The sequence below is a fragment of the Onychomys torridus genome, chromosome 1 (assembly GCF_903995425.1).
Source record: "Onychomys torridus chromosome 1, mOncTor1.1, whole genome shotgun sequence".
NCBI classification, from domain to species: domain Eukaryota; kingdom Metazoa; phylum Chordata; class Mammalia; order Rodentia; family Cricetidae; genus Onychomys; species Onychomys torridus.
The window spans coordinates 100,539,638-100,554,717 of record NC_050443.1 but is presented as its reverse complement, the minus strand read 5'-3'; the positions used below and the strand labels follow the sequence as shown (position 1 = coordinate 100,554,717).

At 45.4% G+C, this 15,080-nt stretch overlaps 1 protein-coding gene across 2 annotated transcripts in view; it reads right to left on the bottom strand.

Annotated features, from left to right (window-relative positions):
* Prkcb (protein kinase C beta) overlaps nucleotides 1–15,080 on the bottom strand; it is a 340,194-nt gene that overhangs the window by 24,902 nt on the left and 300,212 nt on the right. For both annotated transcript variants that reach the window (XM_036191311.1, XM_036191317.1), the window contains exons 14-16: nucleotides 11,971–12,051; nucleotides 11,608–11,715; nucleotides 5,799–5,939 (exon numbers count right to left, since the gene is read on the bottom strand). In XM_036191311.1, the coding sequence (XP_036047204.1) occupies nucleotides 5,799–5,939; nucleotides 11,608–11,715; nucleotides 11,971–12,051 (330 nt within the window). The remainder of the gene's footprint in view (nucleotides 1–5,798; nucleotides 5,940–11,607; nucleotides 11,716–11,970; nucleotides 12,052–15,080) is intronic.

Genomic DNA, 15,080 nt, shown 5'->3' with positions numbered 1-15,080 from the left:
CTAAAACTTAAGCAAGGCATTGACTCTGACATTGAAAAGCCACAACCACAGTCTAGTCAAAACGACAGATGTTAAATTGAGCAAACAATTGCAAGAACATGGGATGAGTTTGTGAACAGGCTGGAAGCAGGTCCCAACCCAGGAATCAAGAGGAGCCTCCCTGAGGAGGTGATGTTCTTTGGATTAAATGAGGCAACACCTAGCCTCCAGGAGGGAGGGAGAGAAGCATGGGAAGGGCTCTGGGCACCCCAGGCAATGGTTTCCCATAGGTAAAGCTGGCAAAGAAAGAAAAGGCTGGATGTTAAGGAAATAAAAGACACCCAAGAGTGCTAGTCCTTGGAGCTAGGAGCCCAGACTGTGGGAGGGACAGCTGGTCCTGGAAAGATTCCAAAGACATATATTCCAAAGACCAATAGGTATTATCACGAGGTACCAGAAAGCTGGTAGGGGTTGCAAGCAAGAGGTTACTGTGACCAGATACACATTAAAGACACTATTGTATGGAGGTGGGGAGATGACCCAGTCAGTAAACGGCTTGGCACACAAGCAGGAGGACCCGAGTTCCATTCTCCAGCACGCATGTAAAAACAGCCCAGCTTGGTGTTTTCAATCTGTAATCCTAGTGGTGAGGAATGGGGAGGATAGGAGATTCCAGGGAGCTTGCTGGACCAGTCAGCCTACATGAAACATTGAACTACAGACTGAGTGAGAGACTCACTCACAGGAGCACGTGCGCGCGCGCGCGCGCGCACACACACGCACACACACACACACACACCATCATTGTATACCTTATGACAATACAACAAGCCTAGTATCTTTAGTTCTAAGCTATGCACTGTCAAACTGCTCCTCGCTACAGTAAAAGATAGCACTGAGAACAAACAAAACCCATTAAAGTGATTTTAATGAACCACCCATAATAGTACCCTTCACTGATGTTTGAATACAGTCCTCTGCTTCCGCCCCTTGTGTTTTCCCTCCCTGAACTCACTTAATAGCATGCATAAATCAGGCACGTTGACAGGTACACACATGGCTTTTAATATCCCACAAGGCACATGGAACTCTGCACACTTGCCACAGGCATTTCAGAGATGACAAGCAGATAAGAAGGATGAGGAAACACAGATCCTGGGGTGGGGTGAGACAATAAAACCTGTATCTGCAATATAAGAGGAACATGAGCAGGAAGAATCAAAATGGGTGGACCATGTGTTTGTTATTGTTGTCAGCCCTCTGTGGAAATGTATGCATGAGCTCACACACACACACACACACACACACACACACACACACACACACACTTCAGATAACTGTGGCTCAGAAATGATTTTTAGAGCTGGATGCAACCTGACGTGCCTGTAATCCCAGCACTTGGGAAGCTGAGGCTGAAAGATCATGACTTCAAGGTCAGTCTGGTCTCTACAGCCCAAAATAATTTAGAAATACAAGGACAAAATGTTGCATATTCATCAAATGCATGGACACACAGAGAACTCATTTTCTGTGGTGGTTTGAATAAGAATGTGCCCTGCAGACTCAGAGGTTTGAATGCATGGCCTCTGCTTGGTGGAACTGTTTGGTAGGTTCAGGAGGTGTGGCCTTGCTGAAGGAGGCGCATCGCTGGGGGTGGGCCTTCTTTGGGGTTTCAAAGTCATGCACCATTCTCAGTTCATGCTCCCTGTTTAATGCTTGCTCTTCAAGATGGGAGCCCTCAGCTTTTTCTCCAGCTGCCATGCCTGCTGCTTGTGGCCATCTTGGACTCTTATCCTTCTAGAACCATAAGCCCAAATAAACTCTTCTCTTTTATAAATGGCCTTGGTCAAGGTGTTTTATCTCAGCAGTAGAAAGTAAACTAGTACACTCTCTGAATGATAAAGAATAACAACTGTTTATATATCATTTACTTTCATTATATAAAATGACTAATCTAGAAATGATTTCAAGTAGAATATACACAGGTTTCATTTAAATACTGCCTAGTTCATATAAGAGAGTTGAGTCTCCTTGGGTTTTTGTATCCTCAAACCAATCCCCCACAGATACTGTGGAACAAATGTATTTCTAAATCTATCTAGGGAGATCAAGGCAGGCTCCTTTCCCCTTAGGGCTGGTGGTAAAATATCTGGAAACATATGCCCTCGACTGGTTACTGTATTTTGAAAGACATTATTAAACCCACATGAGGGAACTCAGGGTATTGTGTGGTTAGGAATAATATCAAGGTAGAATAGTTGAAGGCTCTTGCAATTATTCAATTACATAATTAATGTAAGAAGAATTATTGATGTTAATTAATAACTTAATAATTGATGATACTGGTATGATTAATGATAGACAGCTACTTTTTCCTGTTGTCTATGAGCCAGACACAGACTAGATATTCATGCATGCCGTGTGTGTGTGTGTGTGTGTGTGTGTGTGTGTGTGTGTGTGTGTGTGTGTGTGTGTGTGTGTGTGTGTGTGTGTGTGTGTGTGTGTGTGTGTGTGTGTGTGTGTGTGTGTGCAGGTACCCATGTACACACAAGTGTGTGTGTAAGCCAGAGGACAATCTCTGGTGTCATTCTGCAGGAGTCATCCAATCATCTGGATTGTCTGCAAGCCTTAGAGAACCCCTGTCTCCACCTCGCCAGGACTGAGTATGAACCACTGCACTATCTTTTTATTTTTTGTATGGGATCTGAGGATCAAATTTAGGTCTTCATGGTTATGTGGCAAGCATTTTACCACATGAGCTATCTCTCCAGCCTGTGACCATTAACAGAAATAGTCACACATACCGTCCCAGTCAAAATGAACTCTTAACTGCTCACAAATAGTACTAACAAGAACCAGCTAAATGTCACCCCGACTTGACCTATCAGCACTCACAAAGGTTACAAACTGGCAGTCCACAGGCCACATGTGGGCCATGGATGTGTTTTTATTTTCCCTGAACTCTGTTTAATTTTTAAACATTTGTTGTCAATTATGAAGAAATTCTGAGATTTCTACTAAGCAGTCCTGGTCCCCAGCTTCTAATGGGAGCATGAAGCCTGGGCCTTGCTGAGCCTCAGCTCTTCACCTTGGCCTTCCATCCTCCTACTGTATACCACAGCCTTCCTTCTTCCTTTGAAGTGCCTGAAACTCCTTCTGTGATGTATGCCAGAAGTCACCACCCCACCCCCAAATGGCAGAGAGCCAGCCTCTCTTGTAACTAGCTGTTCTCTCTGCCACCTTCCTCTGGCTTCTGCCCCTTTTCCCTGCCTGAGTGGTACTCAGCCTAGGTCACACCTCAGAGTCCCTGCAGGGCTTCCTGGACCCACAGCATCAAACTCTGCAATTGGACTTCTTGATTCAGGGTGTCTAAAGTTGGGTCCTAGCCATTTAATTTGAACATGGTTCTGATCAATGCTGTCAGTGCTGTCCCAGGGACCATCATTTGAAAAACACTGGTCTGTAGCTCTGACACGTTCAGTGGGTTCAGTACTAATGGTTCTCCTGAAGTCATACAAATGCTGTGTGTGTGTGGCAGTCCACCTGTAATTCCAAATTTTAGGAGGCTGAGACAAGGTCCTCACATCAACCTGGCTAGCCAGACCAGTTCTATGAATGATCTGGTTTTAACTGGGAGACCCTACCACAGTGAAAAATGTGGAAAGCAATCAAAGAGTCCAGTAGCCAGCTTCAGACCTCCACATGAACATGCATACCTTCTGTACACAAATGTGCACATACACTTGTAAACATAACACACACACACACACACACACACACACACACACACACACACACACGTCTCTGCCTTTCCTTTGAATTGCCAGTTTCCTGAACAAAGAGTCTGCTCATTCCTTTGAAAGTCACCTTTGGATTTATCCCCAAAGGGTTCAGAAAAGGCAGCTGTACTGCCAAGGACATGTGGTCCCATCTTCACCCCAGGACTGAACACAGAAACTACCTTTAAGGAATAGTACCATTAACTTGCCCCACAAAGATCCTAAACCCAAGATACTAACTACTCTATGACATCACTGACCACTATAATCAACTCTCCTTGAGAATTTGTCATGTACCAGGCTTATCCCAAGTGCTTTTGTGTATCATAATGATCCTCCAATGCAGAGACCATTATCTTGCTATGCTACAGAGGATGAAAAATAAGTAGGTCAGAGAGCACTTCACTGGTTTTACCATCTCTAAAATAGTCAAGAGACAGCATCTGCCAGTCAAATACCATTAGAAATGCCATGCTCCAGTCTGCATCATTGTTTTAAGGTGAATGATATGATACTCAGAAATAATGTCACTTGGGTGTGCTTTCAGGAGGGGTTTAGTCAGGATGTTAGAATTCCAAATATAAGCCCACAAGTTTCCAGAGGGTCTAGAGAGGGTGGGTCTGGACATTTAGGGAAGATTGATTAGGTATTAATTTAGAATATTCAACAATGGACAAAAGTCCCAACATGGAACTGGCTGATTCCATTGGAGCTGCCTTCTCAGCACTCAGATGCATTCAGAAAGAGGCTCAGCAGGGGTGCTGCAGAGCTGTAGTTCCAGACATCTGGAGCAAAGAGACAGGGCAGTTTTACAGGGCAGTTGTGAGAACCACCTGGGAGATTTTCTTGTCCCTTTTCCCTAGATGTTCTAGAAAGCTTCCAATGGAGGTAGACTGTCCAGGATACAGTTCTCCCTTCATCCCATATCACAGCAGTTGGGTGACTGTGGTCAGAGTACTTAGCCTCTGTGACTATCCACTTTCTTCTCCCACATCCTGGAACGATAGACCCCACTTCCTAGGCTGTTGTGAGGGTTTAATTAGATGCTGTATGTGAAGTGCTTAACATGGCACCTAGCACATAATAAATGCTCAAGAAATTAGCAATTATCACATTGAAATAACTATCATTATCACCTTCTTCATCTGAACACCAGAGACCCTTACAACTTCAGGTTTCAATGACAATGTTTATGCTCACTTTTCAGCCTCACTCAGTAGTTTCACAACACATAATAAAGTCACCAGGTCGGGGCTGTACTTAACATTAACAAAGAAATATCCAACCCATAGACTCAGTTCTGATTCATACAGGGGCAAATGCCCACCCTCCCACCCCAGAAACTGGCAAGAACCCTACTGGGTCTTTGGAGCAGCAGATTTCTCCCATGGACTAGGGAATGGGAAGTGTTTATTCTGACATTACAAGCGTACGAAAGCCTAGTCTATACCCCAGCCTCCTGGAGATCTGTGGGTCAGGAGTCTCAACTTCTGCTTCCTTCTCCTTCACCTGGGGAAAGGGCTGGCTGGTGAACCACTCTCAGTTACCGAATCAGAGGTAGTACCATATGTTTCAGAATTCAATTTAAATACCATTGAGATAAACAACATGACCTTTTCAATGTCAGTCTGAAGAGAAAATGACACAGTTGAACTGAGGAAGGAAGGAGGGCAAAATTAGATTCTGTATCACAATTCTGAAATAAGTCTGGACTCCGCTCACCTAAGAACCCGCCCCCCAAAAGTGTCACCTCAAACAGTTACAGTAATTGAATCAAAGCAGCAGCAACAATAACAACAACAATAAAAAAAACCTCCATATCAATTGTCTTTCCCATCATTTACAGAGGCCTGCCTTTGCCATAGGAACCTCCATGTGGGTGTCCAGTGACTCGGAGCACCCGGGGAAGGAGGCACCTACAGACATATTCAAGTGGATGCACTCATGTCCACACCTCACAAAGCATGCAGAGCATGCACCCGGAAAACCAAGAGCAGGTGTGCCTGAGCACCAGGCAGCCAGAGAGGGTAGTTTACTTACAGCTTTGGGTTTATATGGTGGCTGAATCTCCTTGCGTTCAAGTTTCTCCCAGTCAATATACCGGAAAAATGCATGTTCTTTAATGTCTCGTTCCCCTTCAGGCCCACAACCCAGACGCTTGCCTGGGTGTTTGGTCATTAGCTAAAAGAGAAAGAAAAATAGAATCGATTTCAGGCCAGGAAGTGGGAACTGCTGAGAAACGATTATTCCGATGACTTAGGAGAGGGAGCATGATGCAGAATATCAACTGGTTTTACTGTTGGAGTTTCATCCCAGTGACAGTTTCTTAGCCAGGTCTCTATGGGAGAGAAGCCTGAAAATGATACCTATCCCAGAGCAAAATCGCACTGGGCTAATCAATTCAAAGCTCCAATGTGGCCTTGAACTTCACATTAAAAATGTCACAGGCTCTGCTTGGGTTCAAGAATGAGTTTTATGTGATTACTGGTGCACCTAATGGGGACAGTTTCTACATCTTCAAACCCTCTTCCTCCTGTCCTAAGAAACACTGACATTTGCCCAACTCGAAGGATGTATTCATTCAGATGCCATCTGCATTTCTCAGTAAAGCACTTGGGAAATGAAAAAAGAAAGGAAGAAAGAAAGAAAACAAAAGGAAAATATTAGTCAAATGGACCCATGTTTCAAGTAATTACTTTCAGAAAGCTCATTAAATAGTCAAAACCTAGCCCAGCTCATTTTCACCACATCACACATAACCCTCCACTCCGCTGAGGTTTCTTTGGTGTTCTGTTGAAATTACTTAATTATCAAAACTCTCCATCTTTGTGTCTGTGAGGCAGTACTAAATAACAGGATGAATAGACGCTCAGAGATGAAAGCAGCCAGGCTTCCTCTTAGAAATGAACCTGAAGCCGCATGCCAGGGTCTCTGATCTCAACATGCCAGCAAGTGACACAACAGATGAGAGAAAGATGGGGGAGTCAGTGAGTCAGTCCAAAAGACCAGGGGAATGACCCAGAAGGGGGCGTGGAAACAAGGGAAGGAGTGGACTGCAGAGCTAGCTGGCACCAAGTGCCTCTGGTTCTGCCCACGACTGCATGACTGTGGGCAAAGAGGGATCCCAGCCATTCATTCTGAACATTTGACTCCTGCGTCCAAGAGGCCCCACAGCCACAGGCACACACTTTCCAAGGAGCAAGACTAACACAAACTCAATGTTCTCAGCTCCTTCTTTAGTACAGGCATGACACCACTGTCAGACTGTCAGAGTCTCCCAGTGACATGAGTCTGTTCCCTTTCCCACTTGAAATGGCACAGAGGCAACTGATACCCAGAGAGCTCAAGCGACAGCAAGGACCTGCAGAGTGACAGGAGGGATCCAGCCCCACTTCCGCCTGCCTCCAACACTGGGGCTTTAAGAGAAATAAATAGGAGCCAGGCATCATGGTGTATACTTGTGATCCCAGCAATTCATAGACTGAGACAGCAGGATTGGAGGGGCCCAAGGCCAGCTTGTATCAAAGGATACAAGGAGATCCTGTATCAAAGTGGCAGAGACAGGGAGAGAGGGGGGAGAGGGAGGGGAGAGAGAGGGGGAGGGAGGGAGAGGGAGAAGATAGATAGATAGATAGATAGATAGATAGATAGATAGATAGATAGATAGATAGAGTTCATTCTTTGTGTCAGGTCCAAAAGGACAAATGGCTAACTGTGAGGCCTCTTAGAACACCAAAGCACAAACTGGCCTCCAGGCTCCCTCAGTACCTGTGGCTCTTCTCACCCTGCCCACTACCCTAAACTTCTCCAGCTCACAGGCTTCCCTTCTCCCAGCTTCTGGCCATTTTGGCCACGTGGTCTTTTGACCCCCTCTCCTGGTCACCTTTGTCCATACTCATTCTCTTCCTCTCTCGCTCTCCCTCACTCTCTTCTCTCATGGCCTGGTTTAGTCTGCTGGCCGTGTCCAGTGTACTATTATCTCTTCCTTCCCTGGGCTCTTCTAAGTGCCTCTGGCTAAGCTCGCCCTCATATCTACACTAAAAACCTACTCCTCAACCTTACCTTGGAGTGGTCATGTCCTCACTTAAAACACCCTGCATGTGGTTTCACCAGAGATATCTATGGTCTGGCTTGGTCGGGAAAAGTCGATGGAGGACAAGCAAATCGAGTCAAGCCTTGGCATTTATGTAACATTTAGATGGGTAGAAAGAAAGTCTAGGGCAGTGGCTCTCAACCTTCCTAATGCTGTGACCCCTTAATACAGTTCCTCATGTTGTGGCGACCCCCAACCATAAAATTATTTTCATTGCTACTTCATAACTGCAATTTTGCTACTGTTATGAATAATAATATAAATATCTGGGTTTTTCAATGGTCTTAGGTGACCTCAAGGGGCACGACCCACAGGTTGAGAACCAATAGTCCAGGCAGTCTCAGCCCTGATAACAACACCACCAACACCAACAATGTTTTTGTGGACTGAGCACATTCTGTATCTGGTTCTAAAGGCAACCCAGCCATTATTTAGGACTTGCATCTTATAGCAACACTCTGAGGCTTCAGCAGCTATTTCCTATTTTCTTGATAAGGAAACTGGTCCAGAGAAGTAAAGTCATCTGCTTAAGGTCACAGCCAAAGAGAAGAGCTGGACGTGCACGTGTGTGTGTGTGTGTGTGTGTGTGTGTGTGTGTGTGTGTGTGTATGTGTGTGTGTGAGAGTGCATGTACATGTGTGTGGAGCCCAGAGATCTGCCTCCCATGTCTTCTTCAGTCACTCCCCACCTTGTTTGGTTGAGATACTCTCATTTTTTGCCTGGAACTCCCCCCAGTTTAGCTAAGCTAGCTAGTTGGTAAGCCCCAGGAACCCTCTGGTCTCTACCTCCCCATTATCGAGATAATGGATGTGTGCTACTACACCTGGCTTTTTTACGTGAGTTCTGAGGATTGAACTCAGGTGTTCATGCACACAAGTACTTTGCCCATGGAGCCTCCTCCCCAGCCCCAGGGTGAGGTTTTGAAAAGCACAGGTCTCGAAGCTCACTGTAATTCAGTCTCTGCTTATTTTTACTTCAACTTGCCAGTCTAGGCTTCTGTCTGCTTCCAGGATATTGGCCATGGAAATCGGAGCAAGCTTTTGCTGTTTTCATGGTGGAAAATAGGGCTTTTACTGAGCTAGACATATAAAAGAAGATGGTGTCTATGGGAAAGATGTCTGTTTTCAGATTCCTTGGAGGCTGGGAGACCACAAGCAAAGCAACGCCACTGTAGGCACACAGAGCAGGAGGAGTCTCTGCCCGGCTCCCACACTGTACTGTTACGTCCCAAGCCATGTAGACAGCTGGATGTAATCACTGTTCCCATCTCGGATCACCTCCCAGATGCATCTCCTGGGGCCCTCTGCTCAGGAGGAAGAGTTTGGCTCTTGGCTTAAGCATCACCCCTACTTGGAAGGAGTAGCAGCCTTGAAGAGAGAGCCCACACTGCACTCAGCCCACTCAGCTCAGATCAGTGCCCCAACACTAACAGTGAAGGGAGTCACTCCAGTTCATCCTGAAGGTTATGGATCCTGAATTGATAGAAAACCACTCCACCAGGCAAAGTGCTAATTGGAGCTGAAGTTGAAGGGAGCTGACCTGGAAATTTTTCTCTCCTCCATGACCCACTTAGAACCCCCCTCCCCCAGCTGCCCAGGCAGGGATGGGTTCACGAAGTGGAAGTCCATGAGCATTCACTGGACACCTACTACACTGGCCATGCAGCCAGAGTCCTCTTCCATTGCCTTACTTAATGTTCTGGGGAATGGTTCACTGAGTACTTTCCTTCTGTCTTTAGAGATGAAGAAGCAGAAGTCTAAAGATACAAGGGAATCACTCAGAACCACACACCTAAGAAACGAGAGCGTGAGGATTTACAGGGGCCTTTTGATCTCCTAAATCCTTCGTTTTTTAAAATCTCCTGTCGCAGGGGTACACAAACTCAAATGCCAAGAGGAGCCTGGCACCAAACAGAGCAGTGACAGCATTAGTCATATTGGAGATGGCCTTAGGGCTCTGGAGCAGAGCCCAGGCTCTGGTCTCAGTGATTTATAGGTATTAACTGGTTTCATCATCAAAGGACCCTATGTGCAGTGCTGTTATTGGCCTCAATCCGTAAATCAGGTCAAACAGCTCCCCCATGATCACAGTGGCTCATATCTTTGCACTTGAATTTGAACCCAAATGGAATCTGGCCATTTTGTTTTTGTTTGTTAGTTTGTTTTTACAAACCGGAGAGGGCACATCCTGTCTAAAGGGGACTGTGATTCCCAGTCTTACTAACTGATGCTTTGTAAGAATGACAGACCAACATGGCAGCTGAAAGCTAAGGGTTTGTGGGGACTATCTAGACCTTCAGATGTTGGAAATCATTAATCAAAGGTTTGGTGATTGACTTCCTCCCACTCTTCTCCTGAGAGGATGTCTCCAGGAGGCCCATTGGCCTCTGTTTGCAGCCTGTTTTATCTATGGGCTTTGCCAATGCTCCAGATAAACCCTTGGGCCTTATGTGTGTTGCTTGTTTTTATTCTCTCCCTGCCTCACACCCTCCAAGAAAAAAAAATCTGGAGCCAATTTAACCTGAAGATGTTAGAGACTGAGGCTAATTCACACGTGGCTTCCCTAGAGGTGTCTGCATCCTCGCTTGTATAGCTCAGACACACCGCTCAGGTGATTCACCCGGGGGAGTTCAGGTAGTGTTACAAGGTATTTTCAAGCTGTGAGGTTGGCCCAGCTCATGTCATCAAGGCCAAGACTCATGCTGAGCTGCCTGATTGTTGCCAGGTTCCTTAGCCAGAGCCCAAATAGTGGCATCTGCTTGGGGTCAAGAAGAGCAGGGCTGTGTAGGGCACGAGGAATATGCAAGCATCCCAGAGATCTATGGTTACAACCCTGGCATATATAGACACATAAGGAGAGCTCTGGCACAGCCGGAGTCTAACCTTTAGAACCTGCCTCATTGTTGGCTGGTGGGAAAACCTTTATAAGAACTCTATCCTTGCACGCTATTCCCTCAGTCTCAGAGTGCAGCTTTCACACTTCTGTAGTGGTTGAGAAAGTGCATCCTTTGGACAATGTATTTAAAGGCAGTGCGTTCTGAGCCACATTGGGGTGAAGGGTCGAGGGTTCAGAACACTAGCATGAAGACTTAAATCTCTGGGATGGGGCCTCGGTCTGCACAGTCTAAGAAGCCCAGGTTGGATCCAACACACGATGTAGCATAAACAGTCCTTACCTGTAAACTCCTGTCTGGCTTTCTTCACAAGTCTTATTTCTGTAAATTGCAGGTGTGTAACTGTCTGTGTCCTTTCAACTGTGTGTGTATGTGTACATAACTATTTGCGCACCTGTGCACTGCAAGTTGAGGAAGATCATGCAGGTTTGGGAACACTAAATTTAAGTCATCTTATCCAGGTAATCACTTAAAATCAACACTGTCTGAAATTTTCTTACAACATAAGTCATAGAATTTTAATGTTAACTAAACACACATGCATAAGAGCAGGGCAAGATAAATCGCAGTATGCCCTTCCCATGGTTCCAGCTTTTGGGCAGAATTTCTGTTTCCTACCTCCTTCATTCTGTAAGTATTTCTTTATGTAAGGTGCCAAAAGCAAGACTCCAGTACACAATTGCCTCTACAGACCTTGGTGCAATTGAGAAGAAAGGTCTCTTTTTGGGGGAGAGAACAGCTTCACAGCAGGGCTCTGGTGTTGGCAGCAGTGTGAGAGGTGATGTCAAACCTCTGTTGCCTGCTAGTTGGGGCAACTAAACCCTTTGCACGGTAGTCCTGGCCTTGAGTGCCAAACAACTTACCCCTTTGCAGATGGCCACAGCTTCCTTGGACATGGACTTGGGATATGCCACATTGTGCTCCATGATGGACTGGAAGAGTTCATCCTCATCCTCCCCTTCAAAAGGTGCCTGTGGAGCAGAGGGCAGGGTGAGAGAAGAACCCCTGCCTGACCCTCCTCCCAGCTTTTTCTGACCAGCAGGCCTTCTCCCCTCTCCCATCTCAAGGTGAGGAGGCTACATGAGAAAAAGATGTTCAACAAACTTAACTCCGAGGCCAGGAAAGTACTCAGACTCATGAGCTCTGACTGAGTGTCACTTTCTTCAGAGGCCATGTGGCTGGAGGTGGAGGACCATTTTCTTACAGGTCACTTAAAATTCAATTACCTGGCCAGCCAACATTTCATACAGCAGGACTCCAAAGGCCCACCAGTCCACAGACTTTCCATAGGGCTGATAAGCGATGATCTGGAAAACAGAAGGCATCCCATCAGAGTGGCAGGCAGCCCCTGTGGCTGGAGACTGAGTTCACACTTATTTTAAAGGAAGGAAGTACTAGTACAGGGGTGGAGAGTCTCAGGTATTGTCCTAACCTGCAAGGTTACAGTGCTGACACAGTTACAACTTAATATATATTATCTTAGATAAAATATATTAAATATTAGACTCAGGTTCTTTAGGATAGGACACCTTTTGGAATGATCTTTGTAACATGCCACCTACCCACACTCTAGACTTCCCTGAATTTTAGTGTATGTTTTTTGCTTGATATTGTTTGCATTGATTGTAGTTCCAACTTATGTAGGTCATTATCCCTCATTACTCCTGGACAATATTTAATAACCATTTCTTTGTATATAGTCTTGTATTAGGTTAGAACCTTCTTATTTAGACAAAAGGGGGAGATGTAGTGGGTAGCCATTCCAGCCTTGGCCTGGAAGTTCCAACCCCCACTGAGGCTTCGGTAATGATCACACTGAAGACCCAAGATCAAAAGGAGAGATTTCTCTTGGTTCCAGGACCCTGGACGCTGGAGGTAGACTGAGCAGAGTTCTCCAGAGAATACCACCAGACTGCGCCATACCTTTCCCAGACCCTGCAACCTATCCCTTTGTAAGCTGCCCCATAAAATAAACCTCCCTTTTAACTATGTGGAATGGCCTTAATAATTTCACCAATATATGGTAAAAGAATTTTGTAAGAAACCATCCATAATTCTTTGTCAAGAGAAAATTCATGACAAGCACTGGTCCGTGCCCTGCTAGACACTTCCATGACTGTATTGACGGTATGGGTTCTACTTCAGAGGTGGACACCCCATGGAATGTGCTCCTCTCTCTGCACTTCCCTCTGGTTTGTGTGCCAACAAACTGGCTGCTTTTTAAGATTTTATTTTTACTTTGAAGTATATGTGAATGTGCACGTATCTGTGGATGGGTATGCACGTATGCGTGCAGTGGCCCTGGAGGCGAGCTCAAATTCCCTTGGAGCTCAAGCTATAGGCAGTCTTGAGCCACCTCACAAGGGTACTGGGAACCAAATTCAGGACCTCTGGAAAAACAGCGGGCACTCCTAACCACTGAGTCATGTCACCAGCCCCCACCATTGGTTTTCACCTCTGCAGAGGATTCCACTAGATGGATACACAAATCTGTCTTACAAATGCCCAATGGTCCAATGGTTTCCATAGGACTGACAGGTCAAAGGGCACCCAAGGCTGCCAGGTTTTGATAGCTTTCTGACTATGTAGTATTCAGGGTATAGAATGAAGAAGCAGCTGTGTTGAAGGCAAGAATGGTGATACAGCAAAGGTTGAGTGAGGGTTGAAGGTTGTGGGCCACGTGGTCTAATGCTGTGTCTTGACTGCTGTTTGCCAGTGTGGCCTTGAGGAAAGTTCTGTAACTTCTTCTATAGACAGACACACTAGGTACACATTGGGGTTTTGTGGGGATGAATGAGATACTGAACATCTCTCCTACCTCATCCTTCACATTGCTCTGTAATTCAGTTATTGCTTGCTTTATTCAACAAAGGCACTGGAGCAAATTTGGTTATAAAGAAAATGTCTGCTTCTTGAAGCCTGACTCCCACCCCAGCTTCTGCCTCCAAGTCAGAAATGCATAGATGATGGTCAGGAATAAAGACTTTCCTCAGTTAAGAGTCACAAGTTCCATAGCTCTACAGTACAACGTGGCTATGACAGTTAGTAACAATGAATTGCCTTCCTGAAAACCACTATGACTGCCAGGGGCTGGAGCACACACCTGTAATTCTAGCACCTGAGATACTAAGACAGCAAGATTGCCATGAGTTCAAAGCCAGCCAGGGCCACACAGCAAAACCATGCTTGAAAAAAAAAAGCTGAATGCTAGTGCGATGGCTTAATGGGAAAGCACTTGCTGTATGAGCCTGGTGACCCGAATGCAATCCCAGAAGGAGAGATCCAGCTCCACAAAACTGTCTTCACGTGCATGTCTGTTATGGCATACACATGCACACATACATATACACTAGTAATATTTTTTAACTGCTGCGTGTAGATTTTAAGCAAAAAGTTTAAGTACATGGGACTATAGACATACAAACTAACTCAGTTCAGCCCTTCCGCATGCACAAAGCATGTCGTATACTATACCTATGCATAGTTTTATTTGGAAACCTAAAATAGACAAATAATGAAACAAAAGAAGAAATAAACAAGAAATGTGCTCTGAACAGAAGTGACTGCAAGATACAGCCTCTGTGAGAAGCTTCTTGGTGAACATGTTTTCACACCTTTAAGGTACTTTTTGTCTTATTTGCTTCTCCTGACAGTCCAAGAAGTTAATCCTTTTACCAAGGAAAATAGAGCCGGGAAGGTGAGAGAAGCTGCCAGAGGTGATGTGGTTAGTTAATAACAAAACCTGACCAAGGACAGAGTCACCCAACATCGAGCTGCAGGAAGAAGCAGTCAGCAGCTCAGGGAACAATATCCCCAGCAGCCCCGTAACCAGCTGGGACTGGTTGGAGACCATGACCCTACGGGGATTTCTGGTTCAATGGGTAAAGGGTAGCATTTGGGCATCCTAGAAATTTTAAAGCTCCTTCATGACTCTTAAGTATAGCTAGAGTTGGGAACTAGGACTCACTGAACGAAGGACACACCCAGGAACTGTGTTAGAGTATGTGGGATACTATGAAGAATTAGTCAAATGATAACCAACTGAGGGTTATACAACACAGGGATATGCAAATACACTTACCTTGCAGCACACATCAATGACACTCAGCTAGAATGAAGCATCCTTACCCTCTGCAGCATCTGAAATCAATGTGTCGTCTCCCAGGCAGATTTTCTGCACCTTTGCATGAGCGTTCGCATACTTGGAGAAAACACACAGCAGCGTTCTGTGTGCTGCTGTCACTGTCTATAAACAGCACTGTCATATTTGTTATTCCTTATTTGCATGTTTTGTTTTATTTTTATTCTTTCATTTGTGGAACAGTTTTGCTATTTA